Here is a 26656-nt window from a genome sequence, read left to right as displayed (position 1 = left end):
ATTATTGAGGACTTGTCATTATTGTACCCGTTTCATGCCACACACTACTGTATGATTGCTCACTATTAAGAGAACTTTGTACACAGCGTTTTTGTCAATAATATGTACTGGCTATGTGTGCAGTAGTTGATTTTAATTCAACAAAACGCACCCATTTATGAATTTGCATGCTCTATTTTACATGTGGCACAGAATTTATCTAGTGGAGGAATAAATTAATAGAAACCATCTCCCAATATAAATCTGCGATTAATGCCAAGCTGTTTGTTGTGTTCCAGGTCCGTCATGTACAGACGGCGAGGGCAAGGCTGTATAGCCTAGGAGCTCCTCCTTATTTCGGATTATCCACCTGTGTCTCGCTTTATGTGTGAATCATGATGCTGTGCTGGGGAAGCAGCGCTCAGGGTCAGCTGGGAATCGGGCCGTCCGAGGTGCCCGTCGCCGAACCGAGGAGCTGTTGCGTGTTCGACGGGAGGGGTCTTAAAGAGGTGGCGTGCGGCGGCCATCACTCGGTCTTCCTGTTGCATGATGGGAGCGTATACACGTGTGGCTCCAACAGCTACGGTCAGCTGGGTCATGACAAAGGAGGATCCAGACCAGGTAGAAATATTTGGGATTGACGTTCTGTTGTTTCAAGACTTTTTAAACTGACTGATGTGTTCATGTATAAGCAACATGGCACTTTAACATTAAAGCTCAAAATGTGAATTGCCAATGTCATATTGTGTTACTCTTGTTTGTTGCCAGCGATGTTGACCTGATCATGTGACCTGGACAGTCCTGTCACAAGATTGCTTGCCTGACTATGTTATTAGGGTTTATTTGGGTCAAACCCATTCTTCAGTCCAAGGTTGCTAATCTGGTTTGTAGGGAAACTATTATTATTACAAGCATCCGAAGGTCTCATACATGTCCATTTTAATAAATGTTATTGGGTGCTATTCACTCAGTAGGAAGCTGTGTTATGCCAGCCCAGTCTCACGGAGTTGCGTATAAATAGCACGAAGTGTAAAAATCCTGCAATACATACACCAAATTCCACTTTGGCGTGCATATGATATGCCAGTCCTTCCCATTCACTTAAACAGTGCATCTTTTTTTGTCGTTTTATTTATTGGTTTCTCAATTTTTTTGAATTTTTTTTTACCATTTTCGCTTGGGTTTAGGGTTAGAACTAACCCAAACCCCAACTCTAACCCCAACTCCAAGCGACCATGGCTTAAACATGGACAAAAACATGGAGAAACCTGTATATTAAATAACCTCATTAAGCAAATCTAACATCTAACCCTAAACCCAAGCAAAATGGTTTAAAAAAACAGAAATAAATTGAGAAACCAATAAATAAAATGACCAAAAAAGATGCACCGTTTAAGTGAATGGGAAGGACTGGCGTATCATATGCACGCCAAAGTGGAATTTGGCGTATGTATTGCACGATTTTAACACTTCGTGCTATTTATATGCATCTACTTGAGACTGGGTAGGTTATGCATATGTAGGTTTTGGTACAAGGGGTGTGTTTGAATAAAGGGCGTGAGATTGAGAATGTAGTGACCTGCAAAATATGGTACTGAGTACAAAACCAAAGCAAAAATAAAGTAATGGTGTTTTGGTTAAACAAACCTTTGTTCCACCTTCACACAAACCAAAGGGGATTTTTTGCTTTCTCTTTCGTTCAAAAGCTGGCACTAAAGCTAAAATTTGATGAGAAATTATCGGATCGGATGTGGTACGTGCGGTATGTTGATGTTAAACAATGTCACATATTTCACTGGCACAAGCTGTTTTTATGCCACCACAGCCGAGTCACGTAGAGGCGAGGTCCAAAATGAAATGAAGGCCGAGTCATATGACCTTGTGAGTGTCTGATGGTTGATTTGTGTGTTTTGTATAGAGCTGGTTGGATCTCTGGATGCTCAGAAGATAGCTGGAGTGTCGTGTGGTCAGACTTACTCCCTGGCTGTGAATGAGCAGGGTCAGGTGTTTGCCTGGGGTTCCGGTGACGGAGGCCAGCTCGGTCTTGGTACGATTGAGGAGGCCGTCCGCGTGCCCAGGTGAAATATTATCTCACCCCTTCAAGTCAAATGTGATAAGAATTAATAGAATAGTTTGCACAGAAATGTCACTTTGCCTGTGAAAACCCAACTAAAGTCATGTTTTGTGATTTACTGTTTTTTACATAATTCATCCAACATAATGTAAAGAACATGATGTGAAAATATAACCTTGATATCTTTAATATTGACTGAATAAGATTATGGCAAAGATTGAAATCAATGGGAAATCAAACGTTTGGCTCTCCATCACCATCTATGTGAAACTTAGCCTGGGTTTCCTCATGCTACCTTGCGTGCAAATTTATTCTAGCATGGAAACCATGGCACAAATTTACGCCTGCAATGGGGAACCAATCACAGAATGTTGAGGGGGCAGCAAGACGATGACGACGTCTATGCGGCACAACGATTGGCTAAGAGCTACATTTAGACGCATTTGATAGACACTCGTAGCACCCAATAAACGGCAAAGAGAACCAATCAAAGAATGGGGAGGGGGCAGCATGACGATGACCATGGCACAAATTTGCGCCTGAAATGGGGAACCAATCACAGAATGGGGAGGGGGCAGCAAGAGGATGATGACGTCTATGCGGCACAACGATTGGCTATGAGCTATGTACAGACGCATTTGATAGACACTCGTAGCACTCAATAAACGGCAAAGAGAACCAATCACAGAATGGGGAGGGGCAGCATGACGATGACCATGGCACAAATTTGCGCCTGAAATGGGGAACCAATCACAGAATGGGGAGGGGGCAGCAAGACGATGACAACGTCTATGCGGCACAACGACTGGCTAAGAGCTACATACAGATGCATTTGATAGACACTCGTAGCACCCAATAAATAGCAAAGAGAACCAATCACAGAATGGGGAGGGGGCAGCATGACGATGACCATGGCACAAATTTGCGCCTGAAATGGGGAACCAATCACAGAATGGGGAGGGGGCAGCAAGACGATGACGACGTCTATGCGGCACAACGATTGGCTATGAGCTACGTACAGACACATTTGATAGACACTCGTAGCACCCAATAAATGGCAAAGAGAGCCAATCACAGAATGGGGAGGGGGCAGCAAGACAATGACAGTAGGTGTGTTCGAGATCATCTGGCGCTGCGCAGACCGATCGGCGAGGTTTGCCGCTTGCAGTCGAGGGAGGAACTGAAGACGGAGCCGTCAAGCCGGACACCTGCTGCTTGCCGTAGTGACGTGTGCGCCGTGTTTCCTTGTTTGTAATCGCAAATGAAGTGACTTAGTTGCTGAATTTGATAAAAACAAACCTTTTAATAAAAAGTTGCAACCAGAAACATTTTATATCGAATTTTTTAATTGCTGCTTATACTGTATACCCGAAAATAACGGGAAACAAGCATACATTATTAAAATACCAATAGAGTATGTTATTTTCATTTTTATTTTATTACACGGCACAATATAACATATTTAAGGATATTAAAGTGTTTTTTCCTGTTTTAAAACATGAAATTATAATGTTTATTAGTGAAACTAAAGGTTGGATTAAACTTGAAACGCAGGTGATCGGTGTCATCAATGAGGCGACCAATCAAGTAAAGCTGTTACGTCATCACAACTCCGGGCAGCCGCTCTGGAGAAGCTGCACCGGCTGAGCTAGCCGGCTACTCTCGAAACGCTCTCGCGGTACTTAAAAACCATATGACACAGTCACGTGCCTGCAGCGCCAGCTGAAGTCGGACAAAAGTACTAACCAAAATGCACTGATTCAAGTCAGCCGCCGATCGGTCTGCGCAGCGCCGCATGAAGTCGAACACACCTAACGTCTATGCGGCACAACGACTGGCTAAGAGCTACATACAGACACATTTGATAGACACTCGTAGCACCCAATAAACAGCAAAGAGAACCAATCACAGAATGGGGAGGGGCAGCATGACGATGACCATGGCACAAATTTGCGCCTGAAATGGGGAACCAATCACAGAATGAGGAGGGGGCAGCAAAAGGATGATGACGTCTATGCGGCACAACGATTGGCTATGAGCTATGTACAGAGGCATTTGATAGACACTCGTAGCACCCAATAAACGGCAAAGAGAACCAATCACAGAATGGGGAGGGGGCAGCATGACGATGACCATGGCACAAATTTGCGCCTGAAATGGGGAACCAATCACAGAATGAGGAGGGGGCAGCAAGACGATGACGACGTCTATGCGGCACAACGATTGGCTAAGAGCTACGTACAGACGCATTTGATAGACATTCGTAGCGCCCAATAAACGGCTCTGGACATTTATAAACCACGCCTCAAATACGAGATATGTATATTCAAATGTATAAAAATGAACTCTTTTTGTCAATTGTAGTTTAAGATTGCCTAAATCAAATTTGCCTCATTCTTGTATTCGATTTAGGTTGATTAAAAAGTTGTGCGAGCATCGGATCTCACAAGTTATGTGTGGCAACCAACATTGTATAGCACTTTCAAAAGGTAAGGGCAGATTCCTTTGTTGTATCTGTATTAAAGATCCAGTGTGTAGATTTTTAGCGGGATCTAGTGGTGAGAACGAAACGCATAGTTAAGCTACGGTAGCCGCCACAGGACAAACACGTCATCGTTTGAGATAACATAGTGACGAAATGCGCTCTCTGAAGATCAGTTTGTTGTTTAGGGCTACTGTAGAAACATGGCGGGGTTTTTTATGTAAGGGAATAAAAATGGCTCATTCTTAGGTAATAATAACAATACAGTTCACCACTGATAATATAGTTTTGTAGATTATATTGCATTTCTATCAAGAGATCGTTCTAAAAATTACACACTGCACCTTTAAGTCACTAAAAAATCTGATCTCTATCATTGCACCGGTCTGATGGTCCTGTTTTCCACAGACGGTCAGGTGTTTGTGTGGGGTGGGAATTCAAGCGGTCAGCTGGGTTTAGGGAAGGGAGAGCCGAGCTCTCTGTCACCCCAGCCTCTTAAATCTCTGGGTGGGATTCCTTTGGCTCAAATCAGCGCCGGAGGGAACCACAGCTTCGCCCTGTCTCTCTCTGGAGCTGTGTTCGGCTGGGGGAAAAACAACTCTGGGCAGTTGGGACTCAATGATGAGCTAGGTAAAACACACACGTTGGGCTGGTAACCAATAGGTTGTAGGTTTGCATCCTGCAATGCATACAGTATGCATAATAAAAGCATTATAGCTGCAAATATCACAGATCAGGACGATTGTTACATAGTGTCACATTATTTCATAGATCGTGCTGTTCCCTGCCACGTTAAGTTCCTGAGGTCACAAAAAGTTGTGTACATCAGCTGTGGAGAGGAACATACGTCTGCATTAACCAAGGTACTGTACAGCTAGTACAGTTTGTTAGGGATAATGACGTACAGTCAGCCGGTTGTTGTCACTGACCAATCAGAATCAAGCATTCCAGAGTGATGTGTAATGAAGTAACACCTACTATTGCAACCCTGTGTAACTATGTTGTCTTTAGCAATAAACTTTTCCATATTTAAGTTTGTATTAGAAGCGAGCCTGGTTAAATGTGAAATGTAAGGAAACGTTTTTCAAACCTGAACTGGAAGGTTGTAAGTGTGCCATGTTTGCTTCAGGAAGGAGGTCTGTTCACGTTTGGAAACGGTTCAAGAGGACAGCTGGGCCATGACTCTACCCACAATGAACCTCTTCCACGCAGAGTGATGGAGCTCATGGGCACAGAGGTGTCCCAGATCGCCTGTGGACGGTACACATTTAACAAGATATACAATTCAACATCCGATATGTTTCCTGTAATGTTGCAAGTTATTATTTAAAGTTCTCCTAAAGTAGTGAATGAATACAAATGTAACTTCAATCAAGCTATGTAAAGGCTGAATTGACTAAATGGCCAGAATCTGTCTGTCTATTTATTCATCCCTCTGTCTGTCTGTCCCTCTGCCTCTCTAAGGGGCCAATCACACCAAACGCGTTTTAAATGCTTGGAAACGCAAGGCTCAAAAGTGGTCACTTTAAAAAAAGTGCAGTGTGGCGTGTCTATCTATATCAAATATTAAAGCGTGAGCGCTTTTTGCTGTTAACTGTCATATTAGCAGAAACTTTAAAAGAGGACACTTGCTCTGACCTTGATCGAGCGTGAGAGGTGCACAAACACACAGGAGAGAGTGAGGGCAGTCCGGTTGGGCCAAACAACTGTAATCTTCTGTCACCACAACGGACGTCCCGCCTATCCCTTCATTCGATTGGACAATGGAAAGAGGCGAATGACATTGGGGTCAAAGCACTCCTTCAAAAACGTGTGCTAAGGCAGGCAGTAAAAACCGCAAGGTGTTGGGCACGCATAAACAATGGGCATAATGCTAACTGCCCATAAAAAATCGTTCAAAAAAGGCGCCTACAACTGCCTTAGACGCATTTGGTTTGATCGCCCCTAACTGTCAATCTATCTAACTGTATCTATCTGTCTGTCTATCCATCTATCTGTTCATCCGTCTATTTATCTATCTGTTTATCTATGTATCTGTCTGTCTGTCTGTCAGTCTGTCCATCTATTTATCCCTCTGTCTGCATGTCTTTCCATCTGTTTCTCCTTTTATCTATCTATCCGTCTGTCTGTCCATCTATCTGTCCATCTATCAGTCCGTCCCGATATCCATCTTATCTGTGCGTTTATCTATCCATCTATTTGTCCGTCTGTCTATCCGTCCGTCCCGCTGTCTGTCTGTCCTTCTAGCTACCCATATGTCCATCTGTCTTCTTGTCTCTCTTCTGTCTGTCCGTCTTTCCCTCCCTCCTGTCTCTCCGTCTGTCTGTCTATCCGCCTGTCTATCTGTCCATCTATCTGTCTGTCTATCTATCTGTCTATCCGTCCATCCATCTATCTGTCTGTATATCCATCCGTCTGTCTGCCTGTGTCTCTGACTATCTGTCGGTCCATCCTTCCAGGTTTCTATCTGTCAAACTGCCCGTCCCTCTATCCATCTATCTGTTCGTCCGTCCATCTGTCCCTCTGTCTATCTGTTTGTCCGTCTATCTGTCCCCCTGTCTATCTGTCCGTCCATCTATCTGTCCGTCAGTCCATCTGCCCCCCATCTATCTGTCCGTCTTTTTGTCCGTCCGTTCATCTGTCCCCTGTTTGTCCGTCCGTCCGTCCATCTGTCTATCTGTCCCCCTGTCCGACCGTCCATCCATCTGTCTCCCTGTCTATCTATCTGTGCGTCTATCTGTCCGTCAGTCCATCTGCCCCCCTGTGTATCTGTCAGTCCGTCCGTTCATTTGTCCCCCGTTTATCTGTCCGTCTGTCCATCTGTCCTCGTGTCCGTCCGTCTATCGGTCTGTCTGTCCGTCTATCTGTCCCCCTGTCCGTTCGTCTGTCTATCTGTCCCCGTGTCCATCCATCTATCTGTCCATCCGTCCATCTGTCTCCCTGTCTTATCTATCTGTCCGTCCGTCCATCTGTCTATCTGTCCGTCAGTCCATCTGCCCCCCGTGTATCTGTCAGTCCGTCCGTTCATTTGTCCCCCGTTTATCTGTCCGTCTGTCCATCTGTCCTCGTGTCCGTCCGTCTATCGGTCTGTCTGTCCGTCTATCTGTCCCCCTGTCTGTCCGTTTGTCTATTTGTCCCCCGTCCATCCATCTATCTGTCCGTCCATCCATCTGTCTTCCTGTCTTATCTATCTGTCCGTCCGTCCATCTGTCTATCTGTCCGTCCGTCTGTCCCCCTGTCCGTCCGTCTATCTGCCCCCCTGTCTGTCCGTCCGTCCATCTGTCCCCCGTTTTTCTGTCCATCTGTCCTTGTGTCCGTCCGTCTATCGGTCTGTCTATCTTTCCCCCTGTCCGTCCGTTTGTCTATTTGTCCCCCGTCCATCCATCTATCAGTTGTCCATCCATCTGTCTCCCTGTCTATCTGTCCGTCCGTCTATCTGTCCCTCCATCTATCGGTCCCTCTGTCCCTCCATCTTTCAGTCCCTCTGTCTCTCCATCTATCTGTCTATCTGTCCCTCTGTCTATCTGTCACTCTGTCTGTCTGTCTATCTGTCACTCTGTCTGTTTGTGCATCTACCTGTGCCTCTATCCCTCCGTCTGTATGTCTCTCCGTCTGTCGGTCCCTCTGTCCCTACATCTATCGGCTCCTCTGTCCCTTCATCTATTGGCGCCTATGGCTATCTGTGCATCTGTCTGTCTGTCTATCATGCCCTCTGTCCCTCCATCCAGCTGTCCCTCCATCTATATCTCCCTCTGTCTATTTCCCTATACCTCTCTTTCTCTGTTTCTCTGTCTTCTATCAACTGTACTAATAAATGTGCTCTAATCTAATCAGTGTAATCATAAAAAAATGGGTAGGCATCTTGGATCCATTCAATAGGCCTATACGTTTCCAAAGGTTTAAATATCTACCCTCACATGAGATATCAAGTTTAACAGCATATCTGTGTCTATGTGTCACAGGTACCACACCTTGGCCTTCGTGCCGTCCACAGGTCTGCTTTACGCCTTCGGTTGTAACGCTCAGGGTCAGCTGGGCACCGGCCTAAGAGGAAACTCCAAGAGTCCACTGCCTGTCCGCAACATCCAGCCCCTGGGCATTGGAAATGCTCACGCAAGTACGTGCAGATGACAGGCAGGCAATTTTGTCGATTGATGAGAATTTTAAATGAAGCTTTATTACTTCCGATTATTAAACAATAACTTATTTCATTACATAAATGACTTCTGTTGTTATTTGTGCAGGGGCAGAGCACTACACCATCAGTAAAATTCACAGCGGGGGCGATCAGTGTTTTCTCTTGTTGTCAAACAAGGAGGTAATCCAGCCATTTATCACAGTAATATAGCCAGAGCTGTAAAACGCAGCTGATACTGCATACAGCATTTTGATACGGTTATGCAAATCAGTATGTTCCTCATGGGAATTACTTGTGTGTGCATAGTCAATCCTTATTGACGTTATTGGGTTATCTGTGATGAATAGCTACAGTAAACAACCTTGAAATGATCTGCATTAGTATAACAAAGCGTCAGTACATGTCGCTGTCCACATGGGGGCGCTGCAACCTAAGTATAATAGAAATACAGAACAAACACCTCTGATGTTCCTGATTTCTGTTCAAAACAATTAGGAATTTAAACTCAGTCCATTCCACAACCTCTTGTTTGTTTTGTGCCGCAGTTATGTTATTCTTTATATTTCTGATGGTTTGTGTGTATTTGTGTGTGCATGAACAGGGCATTTGTCATCCTGAGGATTTTCGCATTATGAACACCACCAAGAGCATCGCTCAGATTAGTTCAGAGAGCTTGGACAGCTGGAGGCTGAAACTACATGACAGCAGCGATTCGAACATCGCAAAGTGAGTTGTCACGTTTGTTATGCCGTGACTGGAGTGAGAGCTCACCAAATGTTTTAATCATCTTACAATGTTAAAAGCAACATAAATGGTGGTCCAATTGAGGGGATATTGTGTTTTAGGATACATAAGCTGCTGACACAATAGTTAAAAAGACAATTTAGTTTCAAAGTGAAATTTAAGAATGCTTTCAATGCTGATTTCAATTCTGCTGGCCCCTCCCATCTAGTGACATCATAGTCCTGTTGTCCTCAACCGCGTGTTGGAACGCCAGCTTCCTGGACCAAAGGTGAGCATTTTCTTCCTGACATGCAATCGTACGTCAATAAGATATGACCTGGTGGAGTGCCGCCAGATTTATATGACAGTCACGTTTTTAGCCCTGATCGCAAAGTGCCTCTTTCAGTATGAACTTTGCTTTTCTTAACAAGACTGGAAGTCCGTTCTGCTTGATCCTGTCTTTATCCCATGCTGTCGATAATCTGTGCCACGGCCAAAAACATTTCTAGAGATTATCCGATTATATAAGCAGCAACTGGTGTTGCTAGCATTTAGTCTCGGGTATTTTATGAGGTTAAAGTTGGGTTTTAGATGTAATATTTCGCTTTGAATATTTGGTCTTGGCTTAGTTTTTGTCTATAACACACAGTTATTTCCAAATCGTGCTGGATAAAGATTTGTTTTAGGTCTGTTGTCTTTCCTGCTTTACTTTTACAAATTGAATTGTGCATTGTGTAATTGAATCAGATTGAATGGGATGAGATCGGTTTAAAGTGATGGAATATAATTGAGTTAAATCTGAATGAAGCGGATCAATCGAATCAATTGATTTTATTAGCTTTAACCTGATCAATTAAATTCAAATGATTTGGGTTTTAAAGCATAAAAGATGCTTTCATTTCATTAATCTTCTAAAATAACTGTTTTGTGATCAAACATTGGCTATACTGTAATATGATGATTTGATTTATGTAGACATTAGGGAGCTGATTATAGGTGTTGGTCCAGTCTCATATGCTCACGTGAAAGTGTGTGTGTCATTGTGTTGACACAACTGCACCTGCAGATTTATGTTGACGTTCCTAGTGTGATCCTGCTTCATCCCTGTGAAACCACAGATAAGATATAAGACACTGTGTTCTGTTTATTTGTTTGTGTGTACCTTAAATGATTTCCATGCAGGGACGTAATATTTAGCTGATTGTACCAAATCTTTGTGTTTGGCATATATTACATATTTTTTAAAGGCAGGGTGCATGATTTTTAAAAAACGCTTTGGAAAAGAGATCGGGCCTAGTACCAAAACACACGTGTAGCCAATCAGCAGTAAGGGGTGTGTCTACTAACCGACATTGTTGCCTGGGTTGCGTATGTGTGGGGCGTGTCTATCAAAAGAAGGTCCAGATTCAATTGGGTAGGGGCGTGTTTGTTTATTGGATTTCAAATGGCTTTCAGAGATCATGCACCCCACCTTTAAACGTGTAAACAAAAAACTGTAAAAATAGATGGCGTCATCTCTCTCTATACTTCAATTGTGATAAAAATTAAGCCAAATATGTCAAAAATGACCACTGATATCTTGCGCCAATGAAATCACATAGTGATCATGAGTTGGAGCTGCGGTCCAAGGCCCCCCCCCCAATATCCCCTTTGAGTCAATCAAAAACACATAAGTCGTCATACCTCTTTTTATGAGCATCTAGTAACTAACTTAAACCAAACTTATAAAAAAACCAAACACCTAAGAAATGACTAAAATAACAGAAAACATAGTTGGGAAAATGTATTTGAAGTGTAATTTGATTTTTAAAGGGCACCTATTATGCAAAATCCCCTTTTACAAGGTGTTAAAACATAAATGTGTGTTGGCAGTGTGTGAACACAACCACCCTACAATTAAAATCCACCCACCACTTATGTTTTAATCCCTATTAAACCAAAGCAGTCTCATTAGAATATATGCTGTTTTTATTCTCTTGTTAATGTGACATCACACAAACAAAGCCCTGCCCACTGCTACTATTTTTCACACATTGTTGTGATTAATTAAATTAAATCTTTTGCAAGGTTTACCTGGCAGTAAATATTACTACACATAATACATATTTAAAAGCTATATTCATTAAATAAATACTTTTAAAAACGGAAAATTTTTCATAAGAAATAAACAAAATAACTAAAAATAAAAATGCGATCCAAATAAACTGACTATACCAGAACAGGCCTTAAATAGTAGCCAATCCTAAGGTCATATTAATTCTGAACCAGATGTCTGTAGTGGTTGCAAAAAAATCAATTCCTTACAGATCCTTAAGAATGTCATCCTTCACTTCCCTAAATTTGGAATTGCTGTATTGGAAATGTATGTTTTACCTGGCAGTTCATACTGCTTATTTTATAAGTTTTTCAGCATTTCTTTAAATTAAGTTTTCCACTGTATTTAATGTGTATTTAAGGAGCACAATATGATACGGTCTCGTTCATACAGACGCTGCAGCTCCCCCTTGTGTTTTTTAAAGAGATGTGCAATCATTGTGGTGATCTGAAATCATCGCGATGAGGTCAAACAATCACGATAAGACGATTATTTAATCATTGTGACATCCCTACACTTAAGTGTTAACTCTGTGAGTTGAGATCGTTGACTTTTCTATGTGTATATTGTTTTGTGATGTTCTTTTATGATGTTTTTTTTTATTATTTTATGTATTTATTGTTGTGTGGGTGTACAGCACTTTGGTACAACATCCTGTTGTTGAAAATGTGCTTTATAATTAAACTACTACTACTGGTTAATTTTACCTGAAAGTTTTTCTAAATGTGTTTGTAAGGACGTTGTAGTGCTAATTTGGCTAAAGATACTAAATGTCCCAAACTTTTAACCACTCCGCACTCACTGTCTGTTTTTTAAGGGCGTGAGGAGCTGTAGCTCATTTGCATTTATGGGTACACATGCAAACAGCGCATTTTTGCATCCACACAAATTGAGGAATTTTGGACATGCTATAATAAATGATCTGTGGTGTATTTGTTCACAGACACATTCTAGGCACACCTGAGACTTATGACGCTTTCCCATTGCATAGTACCCCACGTTTTAAGTCGGGTCAGCTCACCTCACTTTGGAGTTTAGTAACACTTCGCAGTGGGAGGGATTATAGGCATGTCATTATATTTGCACTGCCTACTGCTGTGACATCACAGAAGTGAATGCAATACATCCCCATACATTTATTTATTTCTTAGTCCGCAGCTAAATTATAATTGACCACCACAAATAGATGTTTGCACATCGCGTTTATCACTACCTTTGTGTCACTTGACAGTTTCTGTACAAACACCCGTGGCGTAAGTCGATGAGCTTGATTTAAGCTGCAAAATGCCGTACATGCGGAGTTTCGCGTCGCGAACGTGCCGCCACAAACTGCAAGTCTGAAAAACACCGGCATGGTGTTCCCCATTCTCAACATATGGGTGTTCCTCACCGCCAAAAGGTGAGCTTGGGAACTCACAAAAAAGCACAGATGACAACAGGCTTGCTCGAGACAGCGCAAGCACGGAGGTAAAGCCAATCCTGCATTTAGCATAACACTCGTCACGATTTCCTCAGACCAACCAGTGATCTTCAGAGGGACAAAAAGCATTAGCCCACAAACGCGTTTTCATTCAGAACACGTGAACTAGCTGAAACAGACAAGGAGATCAGTGATTACATAACCGCTACCGTAGTTGCAACATACATTGGAAAAGAGAGGCGCTAGAGAGCACTGTTCGTTTGAATGCAAAATACAATTTCACCACTAGATGGGGTAAATCCTATTTATTGTCCCTTTAATTGTTAATAAAGAATTAAACTGTTCTTGTTTCAACTGTTTTATTGTTTCAATTACATCAAACTTCAAAGGTTTCATGGTTTTACTTAACGCATGATCTGTTTCTATCACAGTGATGATGGCCATTTCAAAACCAACCCTAAAGTCCCAGGCATCGACTTCAATGCGGTCAAACTGCTGTTTGAGACCCTCATGAAACCGTCTTTCTCAAGACTCCTGGACCAGGTGTGTGCTACAGTCCAGGTTCAGACTAGCAAGGCTGTTGTGTGTTTATACTTCATATATACTGTTGCTGATTATTTTCCAAACTGTGTTTTGCTAGGCTACTAAGAGCTTCGAGAATATGTTGATCCCTCAGCTGCCCTGCTCTCCTCCTGATGTGGAGGCCATGAGGATCTATCTGATCCTTTCTGAATGTCCCGCTTTCCAGGACTCCAAAAACTACATCTCTCTCACCATCCCTCTCGCCATGGCTATTCTCAGATTGGACGCCAATCCCAGCAAAGTGCTCGGTATGACATCAGCTTTCTTGCTGTAGCTTCATCAGCTTCATCCTGTTTGCTTTGAATGTCACTCTTGTCTGTACATCTAAGATAACTGGTGGTCTCTGGTGGATCGTGAGGTGTTCTCCAGGTTAGTGGAGATGTACAAAAGCATCGTCGTGTTCCTGTTGGCCGGCGGTCGAGCGCTCTTGATGCCCGTGTTCTTGGAGAGCTACATCAGCGCAGCATTACGACTGCTGGAGAAACTGCACAAGGTATCAACTCATAAAAAGCTCTTTCATTGAAAGTTTCCCATTGTCTGCTTATCGAATGCATTACGGTCATTGTATTTTAGGTCAACCAGAAGGCCCATCGTGTTGAATACAACCATTTTTACATCTCCGACATCTCCAGCCTGGTCGACATCCAGGAAGACTACCTCAAATGGTTTCTGCGTAAAACCGATCTTAAAGTGCGTATTTTTCTTATATTTGTTGAATGCCACAGTCTATAAAAACTTCCCATTATTTCTTGATCTTGATCGTAAACTAAAATATACAAACAGTAACAGGCCAAAAATGTTGTTTTTCTCTTACAGAAAGTGCGATACCCTCCGGTGCAGGTATGTTCACTGTACGTCCATTTTAACTTGTTCACAGACAGCCGTGACGGTCTTTGTTTGATCGTGTGAATCTTATTACTTAGGGTTCTGTCACATTATGTGCCTATCCGTTCATATTGAACGCTCAAGCCAAGACAACCGTGCTGCAGACAGATGCTGAGCTCCAGATGCAGGTACTAAAAACAACCTAAGCTTTTTAAAAAATGTTTCATTTTTTATTTTCCATTTTTGTTAACTTTTGCATTTTTCAGATGGCCGTAAGCGGAGCTAACTTGCACAACGTCTTTATGCTGTTGACCATGGAGCCTTTGCTGGCCAGGAACCCTTTTCTGGTGCTTCACGTACGCAGGGATCACTTAGTCAGCGACGCACTGCGGGAGCTCACCATCTACAATGATATTGACCTAAAGAAGCCTCTAAAGGTTTGTCTTGATCAATGATCCCAAAGCACAATGCTGAGGAAAAAGCCACGCCCAAAAAGAGAGAGACCACACCCTTTAAATTAGCCAGTTTTGACAATCGTCACTAAAATGTGGTTCACATCGTAGTTTGTTCTGGACGAGAACCACCGAAATATATTTTGTTCAATATTAGGGCTGGGTATTGATTCAGATGTTCCAGATCGATTCGATTTCGATTCACAAGCTATCAAATCGTTTCAATTTCGATTTACGATTCAGATTCTCTGGTCGATTTTTATACTCGATTCTCGAGTATTCTTTAACTCAATGAATTTAGATTTAATACAAATAATATATTCATAAAAAAGAACAGTGAACATACGTTTACAAGTGGGTAATTAATAAAAATAAATTAATAGCCACAAACCTGTATATTAAACTCTTTTATTTTAGGTACACTTGGGTACCTTAAAACAGAACCCATCTCTAATTTTCAAATGCATACAATTATGTTAAATACAATACAATTTTGATGCAACCTGAAAAATGTATGCTGAAAAAAGTTCCTTGATCAAACAGGATCAGGTTACTTCATAAAAAAACGATTCATGGCCTTTGAGAATCGATTTTGAATCGACCACGTAAAAAAAAAGATTATTCGGAAAATTTTTTTTTTTTTTTGCCCAGCCCTAATCAATATGTAAAGCTGGCAATCTTTTTGCTGTACTATTTAACTCATTACCCGCCAGCCTTTTTTTTAAGAAGTTGACCGCCAGAATTTTGGTGATTGTCACAAAAGTTTCACAAAATGCCTTCCAGGAAAATATTCCTCTATAAATATATAAACATACAAATATATCAAATGAAAGAACAGACCCTCCGCTTTCAAACAAACAAACAAAACAGGAAAAAAAGTTTCATCCTATCTTCATTTGTTCTCTTTTTATAACTTCTTAAATATGGGCAAGGTTTCTTAAAAAAATACAAAAAGCTGAAATAATTGCATTTTTGTAAAGGACTTTTGATAGAAATCAGATTCAGAATGATTATCAAAACATACATGGAGTTTAAAATTAATTAAACTAGTTTTTGCTTCAGTTTTTTATAAATTGGGTAAAATATCTTGGTGGATAATAGCGGAATTACAGATTATCATAAAAATCCGTCAGGAAAGCGTCATTGGCAGGGAATTTTTTTCTCTTAAAGGGCACCTATTGTCCGATTCACGATTTTACACTTCCTTTTACATTTACATTTTCCTACAAACTTGCAGATTGTAGGCAACAGTTTACTTCCTGTGATTGGTGATGTAGACAAGACCGACATTATCATAAATCCTCCCGCTTTTACTCACAGCCTGTAAGTTTACTCTTGTTAGCATTGCATTGTGAGCGAATCTTTCAAACATGGTAAGAAACGTCACATTTCCGGCTGACGTCAGAGGTATTCAGACCAATCACAACGTACACAGAGCTTTTCAAATGATGAGTTTTGTACAAAATCAGTGCATTTCAGGAAGAGAGGGAAATCCGAAGCTAAAAAAATGTAAGCTATGTGGAAAATAATGTTTTTTTAACCATAAACCAAGCGAACGCATTGTATTATATCAAATACACAAAATAACGTTGTTTTTAGCAATGAAATAGGTGCACTTTAGATAAATCTGAGATCTATACCGACAGTATAAAGTTATGCAAATAATACAATTGATAAACTAATATTCAGAATTGTTAGTTGTGGCAATCTTTTGTTTTCCGTTACAAAATATAAGTTGCCAAAATCCGACCAATCGGATTGGAGAGATTGTGATTTTTTTCTAAAGCTCCACTGTGTAGATTTTTAGCACCATCTAGCGGTGAGATTGTGATTGCAACCAACGGCTCAGTCCACAGCTCACCCCTTCCTTTTAAAACGCATAGAAAAGCTACGGTAGCCACCACAGGACAAACACATCAATGGCCGCGTTTACATGCACCCTAATAATGCGATTATAATGGGATTTTGTCAATACTGCGATTATACTTTACCTCATGTAAACACAATAATTCGATAAAAATAATGCGATTAAGCTCATAATCGCAGTAAGTATAGTCGCATTAAAAGAGGTGGCGTACGCCATTTATAATCGCAATATGCGTCCATGTAAACGCTTTAATCGCATTTATACCGCACTAATTAAGTGCACGTGTGTTTTAGTCACGCACCTTAAGCACAAATTCGTTTTAAACTTGACATTAGGAAGTTTTACATGAATTCTGCCAACACGACTCGCTGTCAGCAGTCTCCCTTCATTCAGAAACAGCTCAAATAACACGACAGCAGTGTATAAAAGCTTTAAGTGACATTATAATTATAACGATAAATATATTAGTGACCACATCATAATGATAACTTCATGCTAATTCGCTCAACGAGCGCGGCATTACCTAATATTGGATATTTCTTGTAATAAAAACTTTTTTTTGCAATTGTTTACATGTCACTGAATGTATGCTGTTCTTGTTGCATTTACACAGCGGGAAACCAGCAGATGTCCTCAACTCGCTGCGTTTGGCGTAACTAAACAATGAATGTACTAGGTTAATAGCTTACCTTTTGGCGTAGTCATTGTGGTAGAAAAATTTCACAGCAACAACTGCATCAGCTCTGGATACCTGAGGTAATTTTATGTTATAACCTCAGCAATAAATGAGCTTTATACTGCATTTTAAGTGCGCGTGCACTTCAAGTTCAAATAGATTTGATTGGCTGTCAATGGTTTACCGTTCATCATGTGCCAAAATCGCTATCGTTATAGTTGTTGTGTGAGCTCTGCTATTATCTTTAATATAAAACGATTTTTAAAACTATATTTTTATATCATGTGAACGCCCTTTACAGGCACTGTCATATTTATATCTTCATCACGGCACCGGATAATGAAATACATCCATAACAACATGTTTGTCATTTAACGTAAGTAAATTAAAACAGTGGACCATATATGTGAGTTCATCATTTGTGCTCTGCATTGGACTTTGTGTGAATAATCCGAAAATAAAAACTGCATGTAAACCGGAGTGAAGAGGTTAGCTCCAGTCATGTCTTACTGCGTTTAAGACCTTCCTCGCATTATTGGATATAATCGCATTATTGTTGGGCATGTACAGGTGGTCATTGTCTGAGACAACGTAGTGACAAAACACGCTCTATACAACAGTTTGTCTGTTTAGGGCTACTGTAGAAATTCCTTCAGTTTGTAAAGTTACAACATCTTTAATAACACTTCTTTGGCTATAGGTCATCTTCGATGGAGAGGAAGCAGTAGATGCTGGAGGAGTCACTAAGGAGTTCTTCCTTCTCCTCCTCAAAGAGCTGATGGATCCCATCTACGGCATGTTCACCCAGTACTCAGACTCCAATCTTCTCTGGTTCTCTGATAAAGTGAGTTAAGTCTTAGTTTTCACGTCTACACTTGATGAATAAAGCGAATGCTTTCAACCGGCTGTGTTCTCTTGATATTCGTCCAAACAAGTCAAGTCATTGTATCATGCAAATAGACTAAAGGACATATTGCTAATAGCGTGTATTCAGATCATCAACAGATAATATTATGGAGTCTTATAGTGGGATGTTTGCAAAACATCAAATGGGATTCTACACGGGATGTGACGCAGATAGGAAGTAAATTTTTGGGTTGTGGTTGTTTTTCTCTTAAACTCGGGGTATGTTTACACAACAATGATGTAGTGAAGAACGGAAAAGCTTTTCCATTGTGTTCATACAGACGAATTTCATGTACACATGACAACGCTGTCAAAAAGATCCACGTTAACACAGATACGCAAAAAGATGACAACATCCGCTGTATTACATATGCCAGGCCAGTAGATGGTGATGTTACCTTGTAAAGAAAGCTCTGCAAGCCTAGCACCAGGAATGCTCCGATCGATAAGCCGTAGATCGGTATTGGCCTATAACCAAAACAACAATGGTGGCCTAAAAAACACTTCACCCAAGCATAAACTTTATTTTGCGATATATGGGAGTTTGGGTAAGCGCGTAGACAAAAAACACCAGATGCAGGCATTTTCTAAAAGTGTGAAAACATATGTCGGCCACAGAAAAACACCTTGGTGTACACGCCGCCTTAAGAGGAATAAGGTATGTACAATGGCAATGTCATCGTTGGCAAAAGCAAACGATCCTGGATAATTATATAATAATATTAAACTCTTCTATTATACATTGCAGTGTTTTGTGGAGCACAATTGGTTCCATCTTATTGGGATCATTTGTGGTTTGGCCATCTATAACTCAACTGTAGTGGACCTTCACTTTCCTCTGGTGCTCTACAAGAAGCTTCTGAATGTTCCTCCAATACTTGATGATCTGAAAGAACTTTCTCCTACGGAGGGCAGGTATGGCACCCAACGCTGGTTTCCGTTTTACTTCATTTAAAGGGATAGTCCACCCAAAAATGCTTATTTTGTTGTTTTCCTGTAGCTAAATCTGTAGAGTACAGACGCCATCAACTCCAAGGTCATGGGTTTGATTCACGACAAGTGAGGATACATAAAATACATAGCCTTACTTCACTACAAACATTTTCATCAGTACATGCATTACCTGGGAATCAAACCCATGAGCTTGGCATAGAAACAGAACTTACTTGCTTTAAAAATAGTCGGTATCTAAACTTGTACCACTCAGGTCTTGTTAGCTCCTCACTTAATAATGAAATCAACTGGACCTCCTACACAGAGAGTCTATGGAGCACTGCATCACAGGCCTTGTTAAGTAAAATCAATAGCGTTGCTCTGAGGCTATACTTGAAAATCAATGTTTTAGAGTGAACAGACCAATCAAGAGGAACCTTTCTGAACCGTTTCGCCTTTTTTTGTACCCTTTGCCCTTGCCATTACATAAACAAGTTGTTTTTATGTAACGGTAATTAAAAGCCACCCGAAAAGCTTTTGTGAGTTTGTGAGTCACCATCGGGCCTCTAATGGGTCGCAGATGGAGGGAATCCGGCCCACATTTGGTGATTACGGATGAGTCTGTAATCATGCTTTCTCTTGGCGGCTGCTAGACTCTGCTTCGTGGTTCCTGAATAATTTCATCTTATGAAAGCAAGTCTTGCCAGTTACTATTTTTTGGCTGTACAGGAAGAGTCGATCCAAATATTTTGTCCAATGAGGCAGCTTTCTTAAACATGACAAATTGTCCATAGAAGACTATTCTTTTACATGCTTTACTAGCTTTTTGTTTTTTTTACAAGGCCACTGCAATCCTATCATGGTTTAAATATGCCTTATAATGACACAGGAATAAATTCTCATTTGTTATAAGTAGGAGATGATGTGATGTGTCCCTGTACTGGTAATCCTGGGGTTTGGTCTTATATCCGGCAGCTGCTGAGCTTTCAGGTGTGATTACAGAAGAGACAGACAGTTCATGTCATGAGATAAAAGAGATTAGGTGAAAACATTTGCTACAATAATTCCACAAATTTAAGAAGCGTTTCAATGCAAAATGTGCATTTCCTGTCACTGACCTCATCCAAACCCTTTAACTTAAACCAAAACTTTTCTTAAACCAAAACATTTTGAGTTGTATATTTTTTAATACGATTTTATGTGCACTGCCCCTTTAAGAAGTATGTTGTTGTTTTTGTATGTTGTTGTTGTTCCACCCCAAAATAATTTATTTACCTCATTCAAACCCCAAAAACATGCAAAAGACAAACTTAAATATTTTGAAAAATGTTTGAGGGGTTTGTTTAGTATATGTTCTTTAGGTGCACTGTGCCTTTAAGAGGTATGTTGTGGTTTAAGCATTTTGTTTTTGTCTCCAAAATGGGCATTCGGTCATCATGCACTAGCCTTGTTTCAAATGCTTTGACTTGAACCAAAACATTATCTTTTTGACAAAAGATAAAGTGGTATATTTTTGAATACATATTTGGGTGCACTGTTTCTTTAAAGGGACACTCCACTTTTAAAAAAAAATTCTCATTTTCCAGCTCCCCTAGAGTTAAAAATCAGATTTTTACCATTTTGGAATCCATTCAGCTGATATCCGGGTCTGGCGGTACCACTTTTAGCATAGCTTAGCATAATCCATTGAATCTGATTAGACCATTAGCATTGCGCTAAAAAATAACCAAAGAGGTTATTTAAGACCGACAGAAAATTAAAAGTTGCAATTTTCTAGGCCAATATGGCTAGGAACTATACTCTCATTCCAGCGTAATAATCAAGGACTTTGCTGCCGTAACATGGCTGCAGCAGGCGCAATGATATTACGCAGTAGTTGAAAATAGTCACCTTAGTAACTTTCAATAGCAGGGGATTATTTTTGCGGAACTGCGTAATATCATTAGCTGTGTCCCACTTCAAGGGCTGCGACCTTATAAGCATGGGACCTTAAAGATGAGCACTCGGTCTTTCAAGGTGGCAGCCTCAGAAGTTCGGGAAGAGAACTGAAATGAGACGGTCTAACCTTCGACCGACCCATAATTGGCGTCACCTGCTGCACGGGCCTGTCAGCAGGACATAGCGGAAACGTTTCTGACTTATTAAAATAAATATGAAATCAGAAAAATATTAATTTAGTTTAGAAAATATGACACGTTGATGTAGATTAAACTATTCAACAGTATATTAAATTAATCAAAATTAGAAATATATGCATCATAAAAATAATAATATTAACACAAAACATAACTTATGATACTAGAACAGTGACAAGAAAAAATGTTTTCTGAAAAATACACTTTTTTTAATAAAGGTTTTAATTGTTTATTTTAGAATATCCAGCCGTTATATGCAGCCGTTGCAGGCGCGCAATGAATCTTGGGATATCCTCGGCTTTTAAGGATCCATTCGTTCTATCCTTAACATCGCGGAGAAATGAGGACGCATTTTGAGTCTTTTAGCGCAATGCTAATGGTCTAATCAGATTCAATGGATTATGCTAAGCTATGCTAAAAGTGGTACCGCCAGACCCTGAGATCAGCTGAATGGATTCCAAAATGGTTAAAATCCAATGTTTAACTCTAGGGGAGCTGGAAAATGAGCCTATTTTCAAAAAAATGTGGAGTGTCCCTTTAAGAAGTATGCTGATGTTTTATGTATGTTGTTGTTATTTTCTCCCAAAATAAGCATCTTCTCATCATTTACTCACCTCATCCAAACCCTTTAGCTTTAACCGAAAACTTGCAAAAGACAAACTTAAATATTGTGAAAAATGTTTGAGCTGTTTTTTGTTTACCTTCTTTAGGTGCACTGTCCTTTAAGAAGTATGTTGTTGTTTCCCTCCCAAAATGGGCATTTTTTCGTCATTCACTCTCCTTGTTTCAAACCCTTTGACTTTAACCAAAGACTTTATTTATTCTGCAAAAATATTCTAAAGAATGTTTGTGCTGTTTGTTTTAGTATACATTTTTGGGTGCACTGTCTCTTTAAGAAGTATGTTGTTGTCGTTTTTCCCCAAGAAGTGAGCGTTCTGTCAACAAGCACTCACCTGGTTTCAAACCTGTACAGTATAATTAAAATATTTTGATGTATGTTTAAGCTGTTTGTTTTTGTATACATTTTTGAGTGCACTGTCCCTTTAAGAAGTATGTTGTTGTTTTGTAGGAGTCTTCAGCAGTTACTGGAGTTTGAGGGTGATGTTGAGGAGACCTTCTGTCTGAATTTTGCAGTAAGTAAAATGTCACCTATAATCTTTTTGTAGTAGGGTTATTTACTATAAATAGATCTATATAGATATAAATCATTTCCTATATGCTTATAGTTATCCACTACAGTATATCACCAAGCCATAAATGAAATATATTTGAATTTTAAGTTTATCAGATGTTTTTACATAAATATAATGCTTAAAACACAGTCATGCGCTAGGGTTTTTGTTCGACAAAATCAACATACTAAATGAAACTCTTTTTGCAGATTACAAGAGAGTATTATGGGATCACAGAGGTTAAGGAGCTGGTGCAGGGAGGAAAGACAATCGCTGTGGATAAAACGAACAGGTGCGAATCTCTGCAGTATTGAGCATGTGTATATCTTTAAATAAACAGCTAAAGAGTTCATGAAATCCTCGACTCCCATATTTCACTGCATGTGTGTCTTTGTGCGTGTACCTACAGTATTTAGGGTGTGTGTGGGGGAATTGCAAAATTTTAAGGCTGTGGCAACAAATGCAGCATTGTTGCAACCTTCTTGTACTGAAGAAAACATGTTGCCAAATTCAAGAGTGTTTTTCAGGAAAAAGTAACAATTTATTTGGTGTTTGCTTGTGTGCCTACTGACAGTAAGATTAGTAAGTTTGAAAGCAAAGTAAAATTGATGTTACCGTATTGATATTATCACCTCAAGAATTGATATTAGTGACATAAAAAATGAATCGTTCGCCGTTGTTGTGAGAAAAGTGCTTGTACTGCTGGGTCAGCACTCACTCGCCCATTCTGCAAAAATCCAAACCTTGCTAAGTAAAGCCACGTACACCCACAGAGAGAGATCAGGTTCTCTAGTCAGTCTGACTGTCATCTGATCTTGTGAAGAGATTATAGATGTTTGTCCTGGACTGATCATCAGTCTCAATTCACTCATTCCAGTGTACATGCATTGAATTACATGTATGCTTTATTGATCTCAAAAGAGAGATTTTGTCTAGAGAGTTTTGTAAAGTTGCATCCTTGGCAGGATTTTGATAAACACAAAAGAAGATATTTTGATAAATGATGGTAAGCCCACAGCTGCTGTAACCATTAACTTATATAGTAGGAAAAATATTATGAAAGTATTGTGATAAATGATGAAGACCATATTTTGATAGATGGTAAGCACACAGTTTACGGTGCCCACTGCCCATTAAATTCCATCGTATTTGTTTTTCCTACTATGGAAGTCAATCGTTACAATTAGCTGTGTGCTTACCATCATTTATATAAAATATCAAAGTAAAAATGTAGTGTTTTTTTTTTTAAACAATTTATCCATGTAAGTCGTTATTTAGTTTAAAATTCATGTTCATAAATTTCTATTAAAATCTGAAAATATACTTTCGCACTCTTGTGCCGATCATTTTCTGATGATGTCAGCTAGACGGCTTGGGCGGGAGCATCCATTAACTCCGCCCCTCCAACTGTCAGTCTGCTGCCAGTTCCATTTCTAAATGAAACGCCTACTTTTCTATATCCAATCAAAGCACAGTGGGAAACACAAGCCACGCCCACTACTTTCCATCGCATGATATTCTGTTTTACTCAGAAATACGTTACAACACAGAAGTCGATGGACTTTATATTGAATTTAGTACAAAAATACCACATTAATACTTTACAATTTAAATAGTATGTGACACAGTCTGTGAAAAACCAGATAAAGTATTTTTTTTGTTTAGTTATTTCTACATAAAATCATCCTATGTCATGTAAAGAAAATATACACTGCAAAAAATTACTTTCTTATGTAGGATTTTTGTCTTGTTTTTAGTACAAATATCTAAAAATTCTTAAATCAAGATGTGTTTTCTTGATGAGCAAAATAAGACAAATAAGTCTAGTTTTAAGACAAAAAATATCAAATTTAAGTAAATTTGTGGATTAAACAAGCAAAAAAATCTTTAACTTTTTTCTTAAACACTTAATTCAAGAAAAATTGCTTACTCCATTGGCAGATTTTTTGCTTGTTTTGTCCACAAATTCGCTTGGGTTTGGTGTTTTTTGTCTTAAGGCTAGACTTGTTTTCTTGTTTTGCTCATCAAGAAAAAACAACTTGATTTTTATTAAATTTTTAGATATTTGTACTGAAAACAAGACAAAAATACTAAGTCATTTTTTGCAGTGTAACCTATATATTTTTAATATTGAATGAGTTTGGCCATGCCAAAGACCTGGATTTCATAGAAGGAGTTGCATAAATATCAAAGAGAAGTGTAAAAATGGCAAATATATATGTGAGAAGTGCAAATGCAAAAGCCGCTAAATGCTACCACCATCAAAAATTAGATAATGATATTAACCGAATTCTCGCGGCACGTATTATACGTTTATCAAATATTTTCGCTTCAAATCCACTTAATCTTGGCCTCAGGTCTTTAAGAAATACAGTAATTCATTTCTCAAGTCTCATTAAAAAATGCTCATTTACAAGAAAACATGTCAGACGGACATAGAGGGTTTTGCATCCGAGCTCTTTATATACACATTAAATGAAAAGCATTGTAATTTGCTGTCTTTCAGGAAGGAGTTTGTTCAGGCGTATCTTCAGTATGTGTTCACTGACTCGGTACAGGAGCTGTATTCTGCATTCTCCAGCGGCTTCCTCAAGGTTTGCGGTGGAGAGATCCTCTCTCTCTTCCAGCCCTCCGAGCTCATGGCCATGGTGGTTGGCAACAACAACTACAACTGGGAGGAGATGGAAAAGGTGAGTGTCGGTTCTGTTATATAGGGGAATGCCCATATAGAGCACTTTCAAATGAAAGCTACGTTGTTATTGGTTGAAAATGAAGTGTGAGTGTCGCATAATTGATGAACTGCATCACGCTACAGTCTCGCGTTTGGCGTGTGTAGGAGTTTAATGTTTCTCTTTTATTCCCAGAATGCCACATACAAGGGCGAGTTCTCCGCCTCCCACCCAACGGTCAAAATGTTCTGGGAGGTGTTTCATGAGTTTCCGCTTGAGAAGAAAAAGCAGTTCTTATGTAAGTAATTGACAGTGTGATTGCTTTTGACATGTATTGTTTTGGATGAAACCGTGCGAGTAACCTACTGCCGTGAATATATCTTCTTGTAGAGTTCAGCTCCAACCTAAAAGCAATACTCCAGCCAAATATCAAAATGACCCCATGATATACTCACCCTCAAGCAATCTGAGATACAAATGTCCATAACCTTTCAGACGAGCACATTTAGAGTTATTTTAGTAAATGTCCTTGCTCTTTCAAGCTTATACACTGCAAAAAATGATTTTCAAGAAAAAGAATTCTTAGTATTTTTGTCTTGTTTTCAGTAAAAATATCTAAAATTTCTTAAATTGCAAAATGACCTAAGAAAATAAGTCTAGTTTTTCGATCAAAAATATCAAATTTAGGTGATTTTGTGCATAAAACAAGCAACAAAAATCTGCCAATTGATGTAAGCAAATGTTTCTTAAATTCTTCTTGAATTTAGTGTTTAAAGAAAAATTTTCAAGATTTTTATGCTTACCCCATTGGCAGATTTTTTTGCTTGTTTTATGCACAAAATCACTTAAATTTGATATTTTTGGTCGAAAAACTAGACTTATTTTCTTGGGTCATTTTGCTCATCAAAAAAAAGCATCTTATTTTAAGAATCTTTAGATATTTTTACTGAAAACAAGACAAAAATACTAAGAAGTGTTTTTTCTTGAAAATTATGTTTTGCAGTGTACACTCCAAAAAATGTCTTACTTTCTTACTTAATATTTTTGTCTTGTTCCCAGTACAAATATCCAAAAATTCTTAAATCAAGATGAATTTTGTCGATGAGCAAAATATAAGAAAATAAGTCTAGTTTTAAGACAAAAAATATCAAAATCTGCCAATGGGCTAAGAAAATTTTCTTGAATTAAGTGTTTAAGAAAAAAGTTTTCTTACCCCATTGGAAGATTTTATACTTGTTTTAAGCACAAATTCACTTAAATGATATGTTTACTTAAATTTTTTTAAAATAAAGATGCATTTTCTTGAAAATAAATCCAGTTTTTACACCAAAATTACACAAAATTCGCCAATGGGGTAAGAAAATTTGTCTTGAATTTTCAAGTGTTTTAGTAAACTTATTTCAGTATTTTTTTTTACCCCATTTGCAGATTTTTAGCTTGTTTCAAGTACAAATTTACTTAATAATATTTTCTTCTGTCATTTGCTTATCAAGAAAATGCATCTTGATTTAAGAATTTTTAGATATTT

At 39.4% G+C, this 26656-nt stretch overlaps 1 protein-coding gene across 1 annotated transcript in view; it reads left to right on the top strand.

Moving 5' to 3' along the window:
- Positions 1-26656, top strand: part of herc3 (HECT and RLD domain containing E3 ubiquitin protein ligase 3) — a 32583-nt gene that overhangs the window by 3396 nt on the left and 2531 nt on the right. Inside the window, exons 2-24 of the mRNA XM_073860960.1 lie at positions 279-600; positions 1898-2057; positions 4466-4542; positions 4944-5165; positions 5307-5398; positions 5665-5795; positions 8498-8652; positions 8780-8853; positions 9275-9399; positions 9626-9685; positions 13343-13454; positions 13552-13741; positions 13823-13986; positions 14067-14188; positions 14318-14333; positions 14417-14506; positions 14585-14755; positions 18014-18157; positions 18968-19134; positions 22357-22420; positions 22669-22751; positions 24966-25149; positions 25324-25426. Of these exons, the coding sequence (XP_073717061.1) occupies positions 375-600; positions 1898-2057; positions 4466-4542; positions 4944-5165; positions 5307-5398; positions 5665-5795; positions 8498-8652; positions 8780-8853; positions 9275-9399; positions 9626-9685; positions 13343-13454; positions 13552-13741; positions 13823-13986; positions 14067-14188; positions 14318-14333; positions 14417-14506; positions 14585-14755; positions 18014-18157; positions 18968-19134; positions 22357-22420; positions 22669-22751; positions 24966-25149; positions 25324-25426 (2932 nt within the window). The 5' untranslated portion in view covers positions 279-374. The remainder of the gene's footprint in view (positions 1-278; positions 601-1897; positions 2058-4465; positions 4543-4943; positions 5166-5306; positions 5399-5664; positions 5796-8497; positions 8653-8779; positions 8854-9274; positions 9400-9625; positions 9686-13342; positions 13455-13551; positions 13742-13822; positions 13987-14066; positions 14189-14317; positions 14334-14416; positions 14507-14584; positions 14756-18013; positions 18158-18967; positions 19135-22356; positions 22421-22668; positions 22752-24965; positions 25150-25323; positions 25427-26656) is intronic.

The sequence above is a fragment of the Misgurnus anguillicaudatus genome, chromosome 3 (assembly GCF_027580225.2).
Source record: "Misgurnus anguillicaudatus chromosome 3, ASM2758022v2, whole genome shotgun sequence".
NCBI classification, from domain to species: domain Eukaryota; kingdom Metazoa; phylum Chordata; class Actinopteri; order Cypriniformes; family Cobitidae; genus Misgurnus; species Misgurnus anguillicaudatus.
The sequence above is the reverse complement of the archived record's forward strand: the minus strand, read 5'-3'. Positions and strand labels throughout refer to the sequence as shown.